The sequence below is a fragment of the Typopeltis vanoorti genome, chromosome 6 (genome assembly GCF_054136105.1).
Source record: "Typopeltis vanoorti isolate ZY-2024b chromosome 6, IOZ_Tvanoo_1.0, whole genome shotgun sequence".
Classification (NCBI taxonomy): Eukaryota; Metazoa; Arthropoda; class Arachnida; order Uropygi; family Thelyphonidae; genus Typopeltis; species Typopeltis vanoorti.
Window position 1 is genome coordinate 51,978,397 of NC_143554.1, and position 24,058 is coordinate 52,002,454.

General features: G+C 35.4%; 1 protein-coding gene across 1 annotated transcript in view; it reads left to right on the forward strand.

The window, feature by feature from the left end:
- The first annotated feature begins 4,397 nt into the window (after nucleotides 1-4,397).
- Nucleotides 4,398-24,058, forward strand: part of LOC150105451 (integrin alpha-PS2-like) — a 536,973-nt gene continuing 517,312 nt past the window's right edge. Inside the window, exon 1 of the mRNA XM_090394825.1 lies at nucleotides 4,398-4,742. Within this exon, the coding sequence (XP_090250951.1) occupies nucleotides 4,531-4,742 (212 nt within the window). The 5' untranslated portion in view covers nucleotides 4,398-4,530. The remainder of the gene's footprint in view (nucleotides 4,743-24,058) is intronic.

Here is a 24,058-nt window from a genome sequence, read left to right on the forward strand (position 1 = left end):
ATGATTTAGTCATTTCCTTTTGGAAATTGGTAGAAAACCGATCTCCACTTCCTACTCTCGCAGGGGTTTAGTTCATTTCTCGGGGCGCTATACGCTTCTAATTATAACTAGTATTTATGTGTATATACTCATCTGTTTTCTCGTTTTTCTAGTAGCGTTCAACACATCGACATCACTACACTTATTATTGGTTGAACGATTTTTGAGTCCTGGATCACCATAAAAATTTTGGAAATACTGAATTTGATCGTGAGCTCTCTATTTAATGATTCTGAAATACAATACACGATTTCATGATTTTAACGAAACACGAAAAAAAGGTTTTTATCGTATTTCTTAATTCATTTGCTTTTGTGAAAAGCATAATTAAAATTTAATGAATAAATAATAGTTTCCTGTGTATCCTCATAGTAAAGATTAATATGTTTGTTGATCCTTAACTGACGAAAGTAGTCTTTTCGTTCCATCCAGAAAGAAACTAGCGTTTATACAGTGTAACTTGAGCCTTCGTAGCTCAGTTGGTATAGACGAAGCTCTTTGGTCGGAAAGACTTGAGTTCGATTCTCGTCAATGACGTAAGGAGCCTTTATCTGGTCTCATTTCGACTAATGGTGAGTTAGCCGGTCTCATACAGAGGTAGAGGGTTTTTCGTCCCTCAGAACAGGCAAACCGGCCCGTGAATACACGGATTTACAGTCATAAAATAAATACCTAATTCCCTCGTTAGGAAGGCTCAACCAGTCCTAAGGGACGGTTGATAGTAGTTAGAATTAGGAACTTAAGATGGCTCCAACAATCTGCCGTATGCTCGGTCAACTTTCGTCCAATGCAAGCTAGAAATGCACTCAAAGCCTCCTATGAGGACAAAGGGCTTATGCGTTTGGAATCAAGGGGAAAAAAACTTTCATAACATTAAAGTAACAAGAATTAATTTTGACCAAATTGGCGTCTATTTTTTGAAGGCCAAAGTTACGACTAAAAAAGTGCATCCACTATTTTTTATGAAGTGAAAAGGAGAATACTTATATTATATCAACATAACCTATATATATATATATATATATATATATATATATATATATATATATATATATATATATATATATATATATATGTATATATATATATATATATACAGTATATGTCCCCATCCTCACCCATGGTCATGAGAGTTGGGTAACGACCGAAAGAATGCGGACACGAATCCAAGCGGCTGAAATGAGGTTCCTTCGAGGAGTTCCGGGGCTGACAAGACTCGACAGGGTCAGAAGCTCTGCAATTCGGGAAACCCTCAATACTCAACCGCTGCTTCTCCGTGTTAAGAGATCACAGTTACGTTGGTACGGCCACCCTCACCTGGCCACAAGTGAGGGTCCCAGCAGGCCCTTTTTGCCAAGCCAGAGGGTGGGAGGCCACGTGGAAGGCCAAGGATTCGCTAGATAGATTATATCCAAAACATTGGGTGGACACTTTTGGAAATCCCACCAGAACACCTGAGCTTGGTGGCAGAGGATCGTGACCATTGGAAATTCCTCTTGCAGCTTTTGCCCCCACGACCCAATTAGGAAAGGTGGGCCTTGAAGATGCATGTATCTTTTATACTTGCGTATTTAGTCTGGTATGGCACGACTGTCTGAATGCACAGCAATTAAGCTTCCAATCTTTTCCTGCTTCCGAGAATCGTCACTATCATCCTACAAAGGTCCAACGCTCGGAAGAAGTCAATGTTCAACTATATATATATACTGTATATATATATATATATATATATATATATATATATATATATATATATATATATATATATTGTTTATGAAAAAAATTGAATGACTAGAACCGAGATTTAATTAAAAAGGTTTTAATATAAACACACTACTAGTTTCGGCCTGTAACAGCCTTCTTCAGGTGACATTATAAAAGAAAAAACACTAAACATTGAGGGTTAAAAGACTATGAACAACATAGACAGTCTTTATACATAATTAGCATGAAAACATTGTATTTGTATTTGAAGCTGTTCTTTCATTTGTTGCATTGTTGGCAGAGTGCCAACAATGCAACAAATAATGCAACAAAAAAATAAACAAACAATGCAACAAAAAAATAAACAAACAATGCAACAAAAAATACAATATCAGAACCTTGTTCTCTCCACTTCCAAAGATCCGTTCCTTAATTAGCCACCCAAAACCTTGTCATCATCAACTCAAATACTCTGGCGTATATAAAATATTATGTGACTGCGATATTCCTTATTTCGGGCAAACAGACAAATCTGTCGAAATGCGTATGGAAGAACACATGAGAGACATTACTTACAAGAGACAGAGAGCAAGTGCATTATCAAGTCATATCCTTTTCTCGGCTAATCCTAATGATGATAACCAAAGTCACAAAGTCTGCTAGGAAAAATCTACAAACATCTTCCGTTGCAGTGACGAAATAGAGAGAAAAATTGTGGAATCGAGAGAAATCATCTTCAATCCTGTTCATCTAAATAACAACTTAAGCTACAACCTCCTAGATAGTCATTCAGCTGTAATCATGTACTGGCGTTCACGCGATGCAGCAAGCACGCACTCTGCCAACAATGCAACAAATGAAAGAACAGCTTCAAATACAAATACAACGTTTTCATGCTAATTATGTATAAAGACTGTCTATGTTGTTCATAGTCTTTTAACCCTCAATGTTTAGTGTTTTTTCTTTTATAATGTCACCTGAAGAAGGCTGTTACAGGCCGAAACTAGTAGTGTGTTTATATTAAAACCTTTTTAATTAAATATCGGTTCTAGTCATTCAATTTTTTTCATAAAACTATGTATGTTAACCGAGTCAATGATCATTCTGTCATATATATATATATATATATATATATATATATCCAAGAAAGATAACATCGTATGACTACTTCGGCGTAATGTTAAACACACGCACATACACCGTAAAAACAGGAGGACAAGTATTGTAACGATCAAAATGGCCTCAAAACTGAATTGGTGGCAAGAAGTAAAATGTAGCCCATTGACGAGGCGTCACGAAATATTTGCGAACACTGGATAACTGGATTTGACTTATAAGTAAATCCAATGACAGTATGACGTATAGGATAAGAGAATCACCCAGGTAACAGTAACAGTTTGTACGTTGGCTTGACGAATATGAGCATGGCACTGGTCTATTGGAAAGGCATAGTTGGATAGCAAATAAATTTCGACATGACGTTTTTATCCTTCCTTTTCTACTATGCACCGTTGCACGCACTGGATATTTTAAACTTTGTCAGGTCAAGTGCACTGAAAGTATTTAAATTTTGACAGTTCCTCTGGTGGTAGGAATTTTTATGCCATCAACAGAATATTCTTCTTACGAACAACTTGAGGGATATAGAAATACTCTTCTGTTTAGAGAATTGAGCTCAGTTTTCATGGCGGCGAATAAAAACGGATTTTAGAAACATAAATATTTGAACGTACTGCAAAAGTGAGTAGTCTCTTTAGATATGTCTCACTCGCTTTAAGAATTTTAAAAAAATTGGTAATTTTTTTAAAATTACCAATTTATTTATAATGCAAAGAGCAATATAATGATTAGTGTAGCCTTATTTTTGCTTACGAAGAGCCCTTCGCTTACCAGAATGTTAAGTTAAAATGTATTTATTTAAACTTTCTTTTTATCGTGATCTGTAATCTTCTGTCAGCAGTATCGTCTCAGCTGAGATGTTTAAATTATAATTAACTGAGATGTTTAAACCCCGCGCATCTAATTCAACTTCATGCAGTTTTAATTAGGATAATACGAGAACAGTGCTCGAAAACTCGGAGTTTATGATTAAGTTTAACTCCAGCAATTCGATTCAAGAAAGCAATGATATATCATTGCTTTCTCAAAAAACAATCATTAAATATACCAAGGAGGGAAGTTCACAATTGCTGCATGATTAAACTTAGAAAACTTGGCACAGTTTTGCTGAAAATCTGAGCAATGAACCGCAACTGTCGAGTTTTGGTGCAGCTTCTAAATAAGTTTTATTAGAGAAGCAGCCACCACAAATCAGCCTTAAAAGCATCAGTCACAATATTCAGTGGCATCAAGTTTATGTCGCTAATTACGTCTCGAATGTTGCTACCCCACTAGAACACTTCCCTAGCGGATTGCATATCGCCGAGCAATCCGCTTTTTTTTCCCTTCTTCCCATTCCGGGACAGTGACCTGATCAGCTGGCGGAAGGAGGTTTCTTGGTGACGTAAGTCGGAGGCGGACCAAGAGGGGGCGCGCTACTTGGAACGGAAACGCGTCACGCCACCGCCGCCGGTCTAAGTTGAAGGACGTAGTTTCTTTACGGGCGCATGTCGCTGCGTGAGCCACATCGCTGCTTCGTGTAGGACTTCCTGGAGATCTCCGAGTAGGTTTGGATTGCTCCCAAGGATAAACGAACCTGGGCATTACCTCCGTTAGAGACATTTCTCAGCAGCAGAAACTTGTTCGTGTGTTGGGATCGGATTTGGTAGCCGAGAGAGAACCGCAGGAATGACACGTGAGTTGTTTAGGTTTGATCGACGACACGTGGATATGACAAGTTCTCCTCTGGTCTTTGTGAAGAACTTATACGTGATCACTGTCTTTATTTATACAACAGTCGCGTTTAACGTGGATACCAAGTTAGCCGTAGTTCATCAAGGACCACAAGGATCACTTTTTGGTTTCTCGGTTGCCCAACATCGCATCGGTGGAACAAGCTGGTAAGTTTGATGATCCAAATTCAACTTACAAGATTTGTATTTTATTTCATTTCATAAAAGCTTTATTTCATAAAAACTTCCTATTGTTGTTTTTCAACAAAAAATTATTGCACGTTTGCGCGTGAAAGGCTCGTTCATCGACTGAATTGGGTTTGAGGATTGTGTTGAACGGTCTCTTGTGTCCCAGTATTCCACGAACGTATCCGTTTTAATAATAATAGGCGTGTAAGCATTTACAGTATATTTTGACTTAGTAAATGTTCTTAGAGCTGTTTAATAAATCAAAAGTTCTTTGACTTGTTAAATATATCTTAAAAGTTTTTATTAAAGTAGTTCATAATATCTGACTGCTTGCTTGCTCAGAAATTGTTTCAAAACACCGACAGTTTCACAATGCAGTTCTGCATTTAATGTTCTGCTTTGGTCATGTTTATTATAATCGTTATTTAGTATTCATATACACGTTTAGTTATTGCTTAACAGCATATGGCTCTCCTCGTCAAAATCTATTAAAAAAAAAAAAAAGAGTTAAACGTATGGAGGGAAAAAAATAGAACGTAGTAGGAACAGATATTTCTTTCGTTTTTTTTTTTTTTTTTTTCATTTCTAAGAATGCCGGGGGGGGTAATCAATATTCGCTTAACAACAGTCTTCAACCCACTCAAAAAGTACTTAAAGTGTATTTTCTTTTTAATTTAATAAATATTGTTGTTTTAATGCTGTTTTTTCTATTAATCACAACCGTGTTCCTATTAGTAATTGCTTGTTAAAGAAATAATTATTAATATTAATACCTGCCAGGTTGTCCGGAGATTAGTGTATCCACTGTTCTAGGCTGCGGGTTAGAATCATGATGTGGAAAAGTTCCATGTTTGGCCACTAGAGAGCAGGATTTCTGAATTATGGACAAAAATATAAAAAATTCAAAGATATATACAAATATGTAAAAAAATAATAAAAATGCATAGTCTACGCACTGTACTAATGAACTATAAGTTCATAAACTTTCTCGTGTGTGGATGTCACATGCATATATATATATATATATATATATATATATATATATATATATATATATATGCATATGAAATATATATTTCACATGCATATATACATGCATGCAATATATATATATATTTTTTTTTTTTTTTTTTTCAAAATCTAAACTTATATATTAATTCAGATTTGAAAAACTTCTAATGAATAAAATTTCATTTCGATTTCCACCATTTTCGGTTCTACTTGGTTCTCCCTGTCCCCTCTTTTTTTCAGCAAGTTGCGGCAACGGCAAATAAAGATGAAAGGGAAATGCTCTTTTCCGGAAATCACTTTCAACGTACTTCCTCTGCACTGTTTCCTTCACTCTAACCTCTCTTCCTGCGGTACTTACAATGTCGTGCTTCAGTCTCAGTTTAATGATTTTAACTATCGAGTAATCTGAGATTTTCTCCTTTTTTTTTTATTTGATATTATTTTTTGAGCAAATCAGGAACATTTTGTTTACAGCATCAAATTAAAACTGTCAGAACAGTTTTAATTAAAATCATTAAAACTGTCAGAACAGTTTTAATTTGATGAGCTGCAAACAGCTAGCCTAACTAAACAGCATTCCTATTCGGCAAACTTTACATCAAACTGGACTTATAGCTGTTAAAAGCAGCCTTACTCATCTATTTGTCACATTTAAGAAAGTGATTTGTGACTATACGCCACCTTGTCGTCCGAGTGTGGGATGAGTGCCGTAAGTAGTCTGGGACACGAAAAACGCGTCCTTCGAACAGCTTAAACCACTAAAACGGGAAAAAAGTGATTGCATCTGGCCCTGAATGTCGTCTGTGTTAACCCCCAGATGGTGTAAATTACAACCCCAATTTCCAAGCCAGCAGGTAGAAGCTATCAAGAAGATGTCACCGGAAAATGGCTATTAAGGTCTAAAGTTACACACACACATGTCACGGAACCGCACCCTTCCTACCAAGCCACACACACATACCAATTCTACTTGACCTTCAAGCGACACGCTCAGCAATCGGGAAAGAATAATGTTTAGATGGGCAGCGTTTCGCACATTTACTGAATTTCAAATAAAAAATTTGGTCAGCTTTAATTATAATTCATCGCGCCCAAGTATTAACTGTAAATTAATTTCAATTAAGTGTTTTGGCTTTCCATTCTTTAATTATCATCATCGGATTATGAGATAATTAGTAAACATTACCTTGTGATAAGTCCAGTAACTTATTAGCGTGCAGGGCTGACGAATGATTTGTAGAGACTTGAAACTATGTGTCATCATACCATAAAAGCCTTTCTACAAGGATCTGACATTCCTTGACGTGGAAAATTAAGTTTCGTATAGCATTAAGTAACAAATCTTTCGAAGTAACGCATGCATAATGCAGTTGATTTAGTCTCTTCATGAATTCAGTTATCAGTGTAATAAAATATAAACTATACTTAAATCACCTTTCAGAGTTAAGTAAATATTTTATGACATTTCTAGAAGGAAAGTTAATTCTCTCGATATAGCAGTTTCTTTTAAAAGAAATATTAGCATGTCCTTCCTAGAATGTCTAAGAATTCATCGGCAGTATCGAAGTACAGCGAAAGACAGTTTGAAAAATACTGTTATGACATCAAACATCTAGAAAGTTAAAACTTTCCCCAGAACTAACTTCATTTCATAGTACATGTACTATTTCTGCTGCAACTGTTTTAATTAAATTATACAGCTTATTTATCTCACTACAAGTTTAAATGAGAGACTTTAAAACAATTTTAATCAATGCGGAAAACTATGAACGTGTTATTGTAGACAATGAAATTGTAAACAATGGAAAAAATGCATTTCATAGCGTGGACAAAAGTGAAAATTAACAATTATTAATGTCTAACAATACACAATCACCTCTATTAAATTCAGGTACTTTTTAATTATTGTGAAATTTCTGACGTGTTTATTTCAAACAATAAAGGTTACTACTCAAAGCACGTCATAAAAAAAGAACGAGTAAATGCTCCATTGCACAGAATGTATATTAAATAACTGCAGCGCAGGATGAACAAATACATAGAGTAAAGTTGAAAAAGTAGCGAAGGATACCTACTCTCATTTATTAAACATAACTGATCGCAGTGAAATTAAGGAATGATTCCAAAGTAAGTTAGTAAGTTATTACATGTTAGCTTTAAATTTAAATGAATAATCTGTGTTGCAATTTCAAACAAACGACAATTTACGCCACACGGGTAGATGAATCATCCAACTGTGAAATATGAACTAAGAGCGCTAGGCATAACAAAAATGAAACTGCTCTTTCTCTCTCGCTAAAAAATATTTCTGCATTTAACATTACTGCACTGATGCTACGTATGAAATACTAGTAAAAACTGTTTCTTGTTATGTACAGCATTCATCACATCGGATCAAACTTTTTATCGAGTTTGTATAAAGATATAGGAACAGGTTTGAAGCTGTGGTTCCTACCTTTCTCACGCGCTTTCTTTTCTTAAAATTTTAGTTTCATTCTTCTTATAATCTTATAATCTTCTTATAAAGTTGTTTCACTAACTGACACTCACTTTTTTATTTAAACTACTGTTATAAACCCAGCAGAATCGTGATTCCTCTAAATTTACAAATGATTGCATCTCCTTTAACCGTAATTACCACATAGATCGGCGGTGAATATAAACATATGTCTATGTTTATATTTAATTTTATATCATTATTATTATTTGTCACCTCCAGGGAGTCCAAGACTCATCGAGGAAGGGCATCTACTCTACAATTCTGCTTCTGCCACTCCCAATCCACCAACTGACCGCAACTACACCAACGCCATCTACCGCCGACCACCACCACTAGTATTTCCACAGACATTCACAAACATCCATGCCCATGACGGGATTCGAGCCCATAGCCTATTGGCTGGAGAGTGGACAAGCTAACCACTCGGCCAACCAGGCCGGCCAATTAATATTAATAAATATTAATTGATTATTAATAATTAATTTTTCTAGAAAATATCTTGCAGCTCAGAAATATCTGAAAAACGTCCTATGTGGCCCTTGGTCCTAGGAAACTTGGCCTCTCCTGATTTATGTCATCAAATTTCAAATCTTTGAGATATATTTTCAAGTCTGCCAACTATTTTTGGATGTGAATTAAAAAAAAAAAAGGACTGGGTTGTATGGAATTATCCTGAGATAAGATAATAAGGTGTCAGTGTGTTATGTCTGTGAAGTGAGTGTGTTGTGTTCTCAGACTAGTTTATCCCGAGAGGACAAATCGATTTGCTAATGGAAGGAAAATTCTGCAATCGCTTTCTGAGACAATCGGTTAACTTGTGGAAGTGTTTGCAAAAAAAAGATTAGAAAATTTCTACTGTCACACTTTCGTATGACTAGCAATTCTCTATGAGCTCGGAATGTGAACTTGAACTTTTTTCCACGCGAAATCGCTCAACCAGGCAGGTATCCAACTCATTCGGGAACAAGAATGAACTTGGATTACCCGAATTGCTTGATGACCTCCAGAGAAACTAAACCTGTTATGCAATATGCATCATCTAATTCTAATTTCGTGTGTTTTTCTAGTCAGTCTGTCTGATTTTTGGGAGGGGACAAAGTTCCGAGACATTTGACAACATGCGTTATAATGTTGTAAAGTGTAAAGGTAGTTACTACAAAATCACAATGTAAGACTTGCGCAACTGTCAATGTATGACATACATTCCACATCCTACCCTCAAACCAATCGTCCAGAGAACACAACCTAGGTTTAAAGTGCACTTCAAGCATAGCCTCCTAACATCTATTAGACGAATTATTTGTTGAATACCAATCAAAGATGTGTTTTCGTTGATTATTGGTATTCAACGTTATTGAATGACTTGCAGCACTCAACTGTTTGGCATTATGGGATTGCCTGTGACTGTTCACATCTTCAGACACAGATATACTGTTGAGTATGATGACGAAATTAGGCAACCAACCTTCCCAAGACACAACAGCTCAGGTCAGTCAGTACTGTAGGCGTAACTGTCGTATCGCATACCAGGTATCTTCAAGGAACTTTAACTCCGTATATTGGCAACCGTGAGCTGTAACAAATGCCTTATTTGCTTCGCAACAGTACATTCAGATATTTTTCTCCCCTACTGTCATTTTCTCTCTGAAAGACTATTTCTGTGTCTTTCGAGAAAAGATATGTACATGATTTCCTTGCGAAAGGCTGGTGTAGTCTACAATATTTAAATTGTTGACGGCGATAGACCTTAAAAATTTAAATACTGCATAGTCGCATCGTTTTCTTGTAGTCAAAGGAATGTCCATAACTTTTGGTCGAATACTTTACGTTTATTATATTTTAAAATATCAACTGTAACTTTCATGAAAAATAGGCATTGAATAATGTTAAAAATAGTTCGAGGATGTTCATGTTTGAAAACGCGTGATGATTCTTCACGTGTGTCAGCAGAAAAAAAAAGTTTCTGAACTGTGGGTTCCAAAATTATTTTCTATTACATCCCCAAGTAGCTCATCACATGTTCACAATTTCCATTTACGTAGTATCCTTAACTTTTTATTTTAACTTCATCATCAACAGAAGGTAAGGGTGAAGCTTGCCCCCCCCCCCCCCCCACATATTTGATCTAAACTGGAAGAGTGCGAGAATTCAATCATGTGAGAACTATAATCATTGTAAGAGATTCTGCAAGATCTTCCTTTTATAAACAAATCTGGATGAAGATAAGTGCTCGATCAGTTTTTGTAACACACGTGCCTTGAATCACGAACTTGAAACTAACGCTATCACAATTATATAACGAAGGGAAATTCTCTTTCTGGTTTTGAAGAATCATCGTTTTTTTTTTCTTCTTTCTTTTCTTCTCTAGTAACGTAACACTGTGACTCGAATGCACGTGACCACAGTTGCTTGCCTTGCGTCCGTGGTTTCTAAACATAGGTGACACATATGTGATATAGAGCCGGAAATTGCTACAACCTTGCAACGACTAACAATAGTTAGACTCGAGATGGATATCAGAAAAAAAGAATTATTCACTTGCACATCTGATATGTCTTTATAGCAAAATGTTCGTGAATCCTTATAATTTATTTAAAATATAGATTATGAACTGGACTAGTTCTAGAAGTAAAACAGAATGCGAGAAAATATTTCTAGGTTAGCACATCAGGAAAAAAAAACATTTTTTTTCCTCCTTATGTATAAAATATGATTTATTTATATATTTTATTCCATTTTTTACTTTTTTTATTTGTTCTTTTCTGTCACTGCGTCGTTTTTTTTTTTTTTACTGATTATTTCAAGTTCATTGATTTCTTGTTCAGCCGTCGCCATCCTTAAATGTTGATTTAGACTCAAGCTATCCGATCTATTGCTATTCTTAAAAGCTAATTTCACCCCCCCCCCCCAATTTTCTTAAAGTTATGGAGGAAGGAGGATTACGGTGCTAAAGAAAAGTAATACTTGCTCTTGATCGAATTCTTTGAGAATGTGAATCCCGATTTAATAAAAAAAAAAAAAGTACTTCATGCCTTCTCCATTTTTATCGACGCCTTTCTTATGAATAAACGACGAGAAATTATAACAGTCAGAAGGACTGTTTCCACTCAGACGCACAGAAAGCTTCATAGTAAGCTGCCGATGGGAAGATTCGGCTAAAACAAAGGCTAAGTCATTAACTATCTTTGGCTTTTACTGGCGGGCTTCCTTTTGCCCAAGTAATTACTTTGTCAGCTAAAAACGTCCAGCCGATTCCAAGTGTAATTATCCAGGTGTTTAATTAAACCTTCCCTTACCGCACGTGTCGCTCCTCGAAGAAATGGCCCGTGCATCTTAAAAGAAAACTTCGGCAAATAAAGAAGTCCAAAGAGGGATCCAAGTGAGCAAGAGCAAAAACTATTCAAATATTTCTCCACAAATGCCGACAGGTGGAAAGAATACTCGAAAAAAAAAAAAAAGATGTGAAGTAGTCAAGTAAAAATAATGCGTGACCTGAATGGAACAAACGAAAAATCAATAGAAACAAAGACACTAAGACAGCACTTTAGCCTTAATGAGCATCAAGGGAAAAGGACCTAATCCGAAAACAAACATTTGGTATCTGTTTGTGATCCATTCTTGCCTCTTTAATTATTTCCAGACAAGTGATATATATCCAAGTATTCTCTCTCTCTTACACACGTGCGAGCGCGCGACTATCAATTCATAATTTACCTTACTCCTAAACAACAATCGGAATATTAACAATAGCGATTTTGTTTTCGAACTTCTTTCTTAACTCTCGTGTGTGTGTGTGTGTGTGTGTGTGTGTGTGTGTGTGTGTGTGTGTGTGTGTGTGTGTGTGTGTGTGTGTGTGTGTGTGTGTGTGTGTGTGTGTCGTCCTTCTCTTTCCGTCGTGTTTTGATGTGCGTTTCTCATTCTTTGTCAGTAGGTTGTAGGCGTGTGCAGGTCGTGACAGTAATACGCGGAAACAAAATCTAGGGACCAGGTGTCATTTAAATGAATATCATTTGAGACACAATGTAAGCAGAAAAGGTTTATGTAGCACACATCTGAGAGTTTACATCATGAAAAATGAAACCCTAAATTTCAAAACTTTGTAAAAACTTTGAATGTAACCAAGGACTGAAACAAGAAAAAGAAAGAATATGAAAACGACTTGTTCTGTATCTACAATATGTGGATGAAGTTGAATAGGAAAGCTTGCATTGATGTATGATGAAAATGACAGCGGGGCAATCTAAGAAAATTCTACATTTTCCTTTCTCTTCAGGTTGATATATTCAGCAATAAGTATTCATGATATTCAGAGCACGAAATCTAGCGAATAAATGTTATGCAAATACTCGGGAGTCGTTTTTTTATTTCTTCTTAGACCCTTCTCTATTTCCACTTCTACCAATTTAGTGAAGCTGCGCACTTTACAGTGAACTGTATCCATAAATACCAGTTTTCTTCAAAATTTTTTAATTTCTCTAATTAAAGCGATGTTATTTATGAGAGGAAACTGGCAATTTCATGTATACTGTTATCCACAATGCTTGTAATTACTCTATTAATGGCACAAATCGTATAACATTACAAAGTTGAATGGGCAGCTATTTTTTTTCCCTGCCAAGCATATCGGAATATCGCTCCTGTGGCCATTCTTAAAAGAAATATTTGCAATTTAAAATATCGCATTATAATTCGTAATTCAGGAAATTTTTGATAAATTGCCGATTCAAATTCTAAACTTCATGCAAAACAGGATGCTTCTTTCGTTCAGGAAAAATGATGGCTGTTTCTAATACCAAACCCGTGTAAAAGCACCTATTTCAAAGAAGCACCGCAGAAATAATCGCAATGTTCACCTAGAATTAATAAGCACCTGTTCAACATGAGTTTAAGTGAAGGATAATGTTCCGAGCCTTGCAATTTTGAGATAGCAGCTATACAATAATTACTGCTAAGCAGTAAATAAAAGTGTCAAATGATAAGCGATGCTTTTATCTATTATAAGCTTTTATTTGTTATAAGTATCGTGCAAACCCATCAATTAATTTATAAATATTTTTCTCTAATTTCAGACTTCTTCTTCCTGTGGCTGTACAGTCTAAATCAAAACTTTCCCACTTGTCATTCTTCTTATTATTTCATATCGGCTCTAAGTAGTACAAAGACTCATCGCGGGAGGGCGCTCCACTCAACACAAACAATCATCTCTACTTGTGTCAGTTAAATAATATTAGGCTTAGCATTAATCATTATTCTGGCTTTTTTGTTGATTAATTTTAGCCCAATCTCGTGTACTAATCAAGCAGAAATATATTTCTTCGGCTTTCTGTTTGACTTCATGAATTTTAATATGATCTGTATATGCCATCAATCTGCGCTGATTTATTTATTTAGTTGCCAATAGATACTAAAGGCACCCTAATGATAAGTTAAAAAGCATTGGAACTATTTGACTATTTGCTTTAATTAAACCTAGAGTTACTGAAAAGGAATCTGTTAAATCATGTTGCATTTTAACCTATTTTTACTTTTTCACTGTTAATCTTGAATATCCTAAATTGTTATCCGATCATTGCTAAAGGCACTCACAAAATCAATAGCAGCTAAATATTAGTATTTTTATATAGCGGGCAGGTAAGATTCTTTCTCCATTCTCCTGGCATTTTCTCTTTCTTCCATATGGTCAAAATAAATTTGTACATTTTGTCTTCAAGTTTCTTTCCTTCTGCTTTCAACAACTCCATAGGAATTTTATCTATTCTTGGTGACTATCTTATCCTGAGATTTGTAGCTATACTTAATTTGATCAGATAATTATCTGAATCACAATAAGCTACTTTACGTGATCTTAAATCAATAATACTTGAAGCAGATCTTCTCATGTATCTGAACATGGTTAAATTCTCTGCCATTGGGGATGTCCAAGTTCTTTTATGAATGTCTTTATGAAGAGAACCTGTAAGGATATTGCCATATGTCTACATTGAGCAAAATTTGTCAGGTTCTCTACATTATCGATAGAGTGACTATGCAGATTATGTTTCCCAAGTGTCCTTCATATATTTCTTCCTGTCCAATCTTGGCATTAAAATAATCAATAATAGTTTTTATACCATTAGATGGGGCGATTCGTACAGACTCTCAATTTGGCAGTTTTTTTTTTAATTTTTTTATATCATCTTTTCTTCTAACGATGCATGGGCATTTAGAATCCCGAAATAAATAAAAAAATATTCTGATTGTAGTAGTATTGCGTATAATCTTTTATTCACAGGTCTCTAAAATTTAAAACATTCTCTTTTACGATCCATCTTGTTCTTGTACTGAACTAATTTTAATTTACATTAAAGAATTTTTGAAGTCGTCCTACCTGCCTTACATAATGGCATTATATTCAATGTTCCAAAATCATAATCCCAGAGCTGTTTAGTCTGTGAAAAATTATGTTCTTCTTTTCTTTCTAGGTTCTTTAACAATTAGTAGTTTTGTGGAAATAGGTAGTCAGCCTAACTCCCAACGTGAAGGAACCATATTTCTGTATTTATATCCCCAAGAATATGGCAGCCCGGCCATACACCCGGGCAATGGATCTACATGATCTATGGCTCCTTATTCAATATCTTCGGAGCATCCCTAACATGGAACAAATTCCAAATCAGAGGTTCTCTTCATCCGCCACTTGAAGGGATGGGCGGTAGGTTGCAGTAAAATAAAACAGTCAATATTTATTAAATCATAATGCGTGTCCAATACCGTCTGCTAAATTGGAAAAAAAAATTCATATGCATTTTCTTCAGTTTTGAGTTGGTTTCGGACCAAAGGAAAATTGCTCCATATTATCTCTTTCATAATCAAAAATCATGAAATTCCTGATACATTTAAGGGATATTTAGGACAATTGGTTTCATTGGAGGATGTATCGGATACCTATACACCCACCTTATATAGATCTACTGATGGCTATGAGAGCTACTGGAGACGTATCGATCCCCATTAGTAGATCTCCAGAAAAGCTGGAAATCAATGATGTACAGCGAAATAGAATTATTTATCAGATCATCATCCCATATTTCCAAAGTATTTCATGTAACAACTAATATTACATGTATTATTCAAGTGCACAAATTGTTCATTCTCCTACTCAATGCTATCCTTATAATAAACATTATACTGGAGATGTAGTACTCAGCAGAAAAACTTTTCTAGATCTGTCCTCCCTCCTATACAGAATAAAAAACATACTTTCCAACTGCTCTTATTTGAGCTTTCTTCTCACGAGGTATAAATAGTACATTAAATAGAACGTCCTTCTATTCTCCCTCAACACCAGTATGAGATCAGCAAAGTGAATGGCTAGCCAAATACTGCACGTCGGAAATCTTAACTATAGTCACCAGTGTGAAAGACGTGTTCTTACATACTGTATTATGCAATATCCTGAGGGATAAAAGGAACGGTCTCGGGTAATAAAAGAATTGTAATGAAGTACTCATTCCAAATATCTTCTCTCTCTCTATATATATATATGTGTGTGTGTGTGTGTGTGTGTGTGTGTGTGTGTGTGTGTGTGTGTGTGTGTGTGTGTGTGTGTGTGTGTGTGTGTGTGTGTGTGTGTGTGTGCTTTCGTTATATATATATATATATATACTAGAACTTGTTTTCGCTATTAGGTTTTTTACGATTTTCGTGGTGATTCCAGGCAAGATAGATTGTTCAATCTGCATCACGGAAAAAAAAAAAAAAAAAATCTTACCATTAAAGTTGTATACACGTGGATCGCTTTTGAGAAATATATAACAAAGGGAGAATGTTTCAAAATTTTATTCCGTGATTTTAGAATTGAACTGCAAATGAGTGGTGGATGTCAGATCACTGAACGTATCGCAACAGATTGTGAGCAATGTGGAAAAATTACCATTGCCAATTCTGATGAATAATGGTTATGGGAATATCAGCAGAAAATAGAAGTGGACGAAACCAAACATTACGTGCGTGCGTGCGTGCGCGCGCGCGTGTGTGTGTGTGTGTGAGAGAGAGAGAGAGAGAGAGAGAGAGAGAGAGAGAGAGAGAGAGACCACTGGTCATTAATCAACCTGATCACGCTCTTCTGCAATGAATCAAGAATTTTTAGAGACCTTTGGAGTGCCATCCCAAATATGAGAACGCCATTCTATGGTTCGAAGCATTTGGGATTTTTACCATGATTAATAGCTGTTCAGAAGTAAGTTGACATCTGAGGCAAAAGAGAAAACTGGCTTCTTAGATGCGAGGATGTGATATGTGCGACAAGTTAACGCCAAGAAAGATTGGAGGTTAAATGTATCTCTAGAAAAGAAATTTCCTGCTTACATTTTTTTGGATTGATTGGAATCCCGGCTACGAAACTAGTGCATCTGTTAATTTCTTTCCCACTCTGCAATTTTTGGGAATGAGTTTCCGGGGGGTAAAATTGTACTACCTCCTTATAAGACCAGCTAACTCACTTTAGATCAAAACCATTATAAATGTTCCTCGCAAATTACACAGAACTCGAATCCAAGCCTTTCGGACTGAGGGCAGTCTCGTTGTCATGGTGACTCTAGATTGAGGATAAAATGGGGGAAAAATTTTGAGATAAGTAAGAATTAAGTTTTAATTGCATTGAAGTTATCAAGATTACGAGATACTCCTCCTCCATGAAGATCGGTTTGATGATTGCTATAGAGAGATATATTTAGAGGACACGTCTGTCTTTGTAGCGCAGTACTCTTGAAATAAGAAAGAGGGCAATGCTTTATAGTCAACAAAGCTGTTGATTGTATTTGCAGTCAACTGGTTTTATTTATTCTCATGGGGGTTCCCCCCATTCCTCAACCGTTCCTTAGGACTGGTTGAGTCCTCTTAATAAGGAATTAAGTACGTATTTTTCACTGTAAATCCGTGTATGTTCACGGGCCGGTTTGGCTGTTCTATGGGACGAAAACCCCGAGTTTCTGGGCGAAAAAACCACTATCTTCGTATGAGAGCGGCTAGCTCACCTTTAGTTGAAAGAGACTAGATAGTTCACCATGGACGGGAATCGAACCCAGGTCTTTCCGACCAAAGGGCTTCGTCTATACTGACTGAGCTACGGAGGCTGTAGTCAACTGGTCAAGTTCGTTGATCACATTTCGTTACCATCATCCCTTACATGAGAGGCTCAATGGCTTGTCACTGCCAGGTAACCGGACTTGTTTCGTACCTGATGAGTGCTTTCTCAGAGAACAAGGCAATTAATCCTACGTTAAGGGATAAAAAAATTCGAGTTTCCAGGAAGAAAAATCTTTTCACCTCCGTATAAGATCAGCTAACTCGCCTTCATTTGAAAATCTTGATAAAGGTTGTCTTGTTAAATTTATAGTTCTGTAAAACGGCTGAAGAAGAGACACGGATTTCGACATTTTTGAAAAAAAAAAGTGTTAAATGTGTGATTTGCGCACATCTTGGATGAACAGTTCTGCATGAATGACTGCATCGTTTAGTCTGAATGGAAAAGAACCTCCCACTCACAGAAAAATGCATCAAAAATATATACACTATATCAGCTGCAGTGAGGAGTTTCAATTAGTCCTTAAGTGTAAATTTTGTTTAGGTAATAGCGAGGTGTCAGTACAGCGATTGCATAACGACAAAAACATTTAGCACGATTTTTTTAAAAGTAATTAATTGTACACTGGTCGCGTAGAGTGCACTAATGTACACGTAGTTATCCCTAATTAGGAACATTTAAGTGCAAAGAGTCTACTGAAATTCAAGACCTGATTTAGAAAATGCTAAGTAGATGGCGGTGATTTCATTAGACGAGTTGAGTTTCTTACATAATATTTTATTTCTTTCAATATCTTGAAAATCTTTTTTATATAAAAAAACTAGTCTCCGGAGCTCTGAAATATCGTCTATTTTGTTCTTCAGTTTGTAACTAGTTAAACATTCATACTCAAGCACAGAACACTATATTTTTAGCAGCCTCGTTGGCTGAGTGGTTAGCGTATCCGCTATCCTGCCAAGAGGCTGTGGGTTCGAATCCCACGTAGGTATGGATTGTGATTGTCACCATGGGAGTAGTAGACCCAAAACCTCCCGCAAAGGGAGAGTCCTTCCGTGGGTAGAAAAATAGGCTGTTAATTTTTTATTTATTTATTCTAAATCGGAAGACTTCAGTATTAATGGAAGAACATTAGTGAGTGAAGTTTTCAAGAAAAGTTTGGAATATTGCACATTGATGTGCCGTATTTTCTGAGCATATTGCCTTGCTGAATTATCCGCTTGAACATAGTCATGCTATTCAGTTAAATATACGAGAGAAAAGAATATGTAATGATATTTTAAGGGGATGAAGGTTGTATTACATCAGAACTCATCTAAGATCACGATATGGTAAGTAACAGTTTTTCCTGCGTTGAGGGGGTTGTTTTGAATTATGACCGAAGCTACAAGACCAATGTTTATGTCTACTAATTGCGTGTATTCTTCTGATCAGTTTGCCTGTTTGGAAGAAATGAAAAACTCGGGTTTACGGAAGCGAAAATCTTGTGACATCTTCATGACAGTTTTTGCTACAGTGGAGCGTATATGAGTAGATTCAGTGAGAAAAAAATAAAGTCGAGCTGGTGTTGATGACAAACTAATGACTAGGGTGTCCAGCAAATCAATGACTATCATCACATGTAGATATCTACGTGTACACGTTTAGATGCATTAAAAAAAAAAAAAAGGTTGGTTATCTTGTAAATGTTCATTTTTTGCACCTGCTGTACTTTTAGATTACAGAAATTTAACGACTACGATTGGGTCTTTTCTGGTTCATATAGCTGATAACAATAAGATAAGTATCTGACTTAAATATTAATTAAAGTTCATGTTAATGTTTTGGTGAATACTGATCGAATTAAAAAGTAAATAAATGATTGCCAATACTTTCTACCTGAGCATCGTAAAAAATGATTTATGAGAAAAAAAGTAAAGAAAAAATATTAGCCAACCTTCCCTTTATTTTTCAATATTAAAATGGAATATGAGTGAGTGAAGTTTTCCATGATTTCACAAGAGAGAGTAGCTCCGCTGCAAGCAATGGGCTCTTAAAAATGCAATGACGATGCATCTTTGTTGGTAAAAATACGATAATAAAAAAGTCTTTTCTTGTAGGTGAACACCTCATTTGTTGATTCAGGCTTGCGCTGCTAATCAGATTTTGCACGAAGTTTAGAGAACAGCGGTGTTTATGTTCAGATAACGTTGTAAGGGTTAATGTCATTAATGATAAATAACATTAAGAAAAGGGTGTTTACATTTCTCAAGTGGACAGCAGAAACATCGTCTAAGTAATATGTTTAGCGATAACACAGCGAATTAAAAGCAAACTGAATTAGTGACGCAACGTAACTACAAGAACACAAGTTAGGCTCTTTTTCTTTCTTTCCTTCTTTTTTTTTTTTTCTCTTCCTCTGCATGGCTCTAAGCAGACATTTGAAGTTAGCAGAATATCACTGTTGACCATAGGATATGAGTTTTTTTCCTTTGATATTTAATAGTTAAAATTTTAAATATTAATGGGGCTTCTAGATATTTGCGTCTATCAGTATACGAACAATTCGTGAAATTATGAATAAACAAGGAAAGGATCCAAGAAACTAATAAAAAAAAAACGCATTTTTATGCTGATATAATTTTTTTCATTCAACAACTGAACCAGACAAGTTTTGACTTTGTATTTTAGGAAGTTTATTTATCATTTATTGGTTAAATAATTAATTCCGTTATTCATCGTATAATACATTACTGAAATTGGTTCCAGGCATGAGGAAACGGGGGGGAAACGGGGGAGAACGGGGGGAAATGGGGCATTGCTCCCCCTGGGATCTACTTGTGAAAAAAAATTGAAAAATTAAATAAAAATTTATTGATGTAATTATTTGTCTCCAAGGTTTGTCCACCCCTCCCCCTGTAAAAATTTCTGGGACGCCCATGGTCCCAGTAAGCCAAAATTGAAAATTCTCGACAATTTTTTTTTGTACACATCGCAGATACCACATTTCATTAAAATCTGTCCAGCGAAAGAAGAGCTGTTATATGCTGCATAAACAAAACGAGGGTAACAAATATTTACTCATAAAAGCACTTGAAGAGATTTATTAAACATAATCAAAATTTTCCAAGCAGAAATGTTTTTATGTTTTTTAAATATGAAAATCAACAAGACAGCACTGCTTATTTAAGATGTGTCGTTGCTTGTTGTTGTTTATGGTTAAATAAAACAAAGCAAATAAGGCTACGCAGCAAGGACATCATGTATTGTTAACTGTGTGTTCCACCTGCTGGTTTGTCTTTTAATGAAAAAAAAAAAACTTTTCCGGTAGGTAGAAAAAAAATTATACCATCTCTGTATAAGCTAAATAAATTTCAGCTGAAAGGTTTTATAAGGGTCTTGATATCGTATGCAGACTCCATACCAAGGTTTTTACAACCGTATCCAAAAGGGATATAGGTTTTGTTGTCACATGAATTTTAAAGAGCACCTGGCGTGCTCCATAATACACCCGCTTTGATGTGATCAGTTACACTTTTTTTATTATATAAAACCACATAACAGATTTTCTTTGTGTTTGTTGAGATTTTTTTTTTCACTTCGTGCACAGCACAGAAATACGAGAACTGTGAGCATCAATAATCTCAAAGAAAAGGTTTAAAATCTGAAACGTACGCACACACGCACACACACCTTCGTAAAATATTATTAGAATTTTGCGATAAGTTGCGGACACAATGTAACTTGTCACGTTCACTTGTATACAACTGGTTTTCGTAACAAATAAGAATTCTTTTATTGAAAAAAAAAAACTGTTTTAATAAGAAAATATCTATTCGGCTTTTATATATAAGAAAATATGGCTTTTTATTGATATTCTTTGCTGCCCATATTTATTCAGTTTTCTCCATCACTTAACAGGATTTTTTTTGAGTTAGTCGCACTAACAAATTCCGCTTCGTAATCAAGTTAGGCTGCACTCTTGTCGGTGAAAAACACGCGGATCTTATTTAATTTATATGCCTGAGATGAAGCAACAGATTCAGTGTAATGATGAAGTGTTCACTTGAGAATACTCTTAGCATAACTGCGACACATTTTTGAGATATTTTAGATACCGTGGGATTGTGGCTTTACAAGCCTGGAATTATTGATGTCGCTGTTCCCCCAACTGAAGTATATTAAAGCCATGCGAATTCAAGTTTAGACTCAATTAAAGTTAATGCCACTAAGTGCAATGTAATTTGGAGGTACCTTGGCACAAAATCTTCATTATGGTTTTGTGAAAGAGTGCAAGGCGATTGTGTTATCCCCGATTATATTACTGAAGATTTTATGTCAGTTTTCATAATAATACAGTCCTGGTTTCAAAATTCTCAAGTGCATACACTTGAGAGACTATCTAAAACTACCTTCGTACACTTTCGGTGCTTTCTAATTCCTTAAAATCCGTTTTTTTTGCTCTTTTGTTATGATTTTCTTTCTATTGCAGTAAAGTGCCGTAAAGGAAGTTAGATAGCAGCTTGTAAGGATGCTTCCATGTCGCGATTCTCTTCACTCCATTAGAGCAGTCCCTTGAGTACACTACTATGTATTCCCTTGTGCTCCACAGGGAAGTATATAAAGGACTCATTCTGTTTATGATCTTCATTAAGGATTTGGTTGACAATTTCCAAATAGCTTGCGTTACTTTCCCGTAATGTGTGCTGCTATCAGTTGGGCATCGCATGGGAAATTTGGCATGTCGTATCCATGATGATATCGCTGAATAACTGGAAGCAATTCCTCCAATACGTTCAAGTGGAAAATCCTTATTGAGTCGTTTATATCTATCTAGGGTGAAGTTGTATCTGTTTGTTAGCCAGAGTGTTAACCACAAAGCGATGCGGTTAGACTTTATTCCAATATATTTCATTCGGTGAGAATCAGAATAAATGTAGAATGTAAATCATGTTAATTTCTAATTATATGTTCAAGTTTTAACAATTCTGATTTAGCGCGCCCACGAGAGAGAAAGCACGAACCATGCGCAACAATAAGACAGGACTATTTTAAATTACCAGAATTCTGTTTAGAATGGTATTTGTTATCACTTGTAATGTTTATACATTACCGTTTTCTATGCTTAGTATGTAATTGTCTAAACTCGAAGACGTTCTTTGTAATACGCATAATATAACTATATACTCAAATACTAATATCCTCTTCCTTTCCACATATACTTAATGAACTACTAGCGCCATGTAATGGGAATCCTAATGACATAGAGAGTATGAATTTAAACATAAACCACAAATTTAAATCACAATCCACACATCGTATTAATGCATGCTTTGAAATATCCTGTTTTATTCAATCTTTAAAATAAGAACGCATTCTTCTGTAATACAGATAAGACGTGCATTGAAATAAGTGAGGTGCCATTTCATTTAACTAGTTTTTCTGAGCTGCCCATTTCAATGGATGTCCTTCCTGTCTCGAGAACGCATTAGTTCGTGAATAGATAGCCAGTACCGTTTTATGCCCACACAGTAAATGATGGAATTTGAGATTTTTACGATTATAATAGACCTTATACTTGATGCCATAAAATATTTTATCATAAAGAATATATCATTCACGTATTCTGCAGCTAAGGCGTAAACTTAATTTCTTTTTCAAGAAAGTGATCAAACATGGTTTTATGTTTTGGTAGAGCCGGTATCTACTGTAATAAAATGGGCTATCATATATATTTTCTGTACGTCCCTCGAGCTTGGCTGAATTTAGTTATTGAAAATCATTCTTCTTTAAAGAAAGAACGAAGAGATGTGCAGCAGATTTTCCGAAACTGAAAAGTGAAATTTCCGCATCACATCACATGTGGATTTCGGGAGGATACAACATTTGTTGAAAGAGAAAACTGAAATTCAGCGAAACGAAAAAAATAAAAGAAAAAGAAATATTTGCAGATCCCTGATGATCTGACATTAGCTCAGCCCACTCACTGTTCTTCGAGTTACATGTAGTACGAAAGGGAAAATGTCTAGTCATGACAACTACAAAAGCTATTTGCTCAACAATGTCATTTGAGATAAACTACTAAAGCTATTTGCTCAACAATGTCATTTGAAAAAAAAAACTACAAAAGCTGCTTGCTCAACAATGTCATTTGAGATAAACTACTAAAGCTGCTTGATCAACAATGTTATTTGAGAAAAACTACAAAAGCTATTTGTTCAACAATGTCATTTGAAAAAAAAAACTACAAAAGCTGTTTGCTCAACAATATCATTTGAGATAAACTACTAAAGCTATTTGTTCAACAATGTCATTTGAAAAAACTACAAAAGCTTGCACAACATGTCATTTTAGATAAACTACAAAGCTGTTTGCTCAGCAATGTCATTTGAGATAAACTACAAAAGCTATTTGCTCAACAATGTTTTGAGATAAACTACTAAAACTGCTTGTGTAACAATGTCATTTGAAAAAAAACTACAAAAGCTATTTATTCAACAATGTCATTTGGGAAAAGATACAAAAGATATTTGCTCAACAATGCCATTTGAGATAAACTACTAAAGCTGTTTACTCAACAATGCCATTTGTGATAAACTACTAAAGCTGTTTGCTCAACAATGCCAATTTGAAAAAAAAAACTACAAAAGCTGCTTGCTCAACAATGTAATTTGAGGAAAAACTACAAAGCTGTTTGGTCAACAATGTCATTTGAGAAAAACTACAAAAGCTATTTGCTCAGCA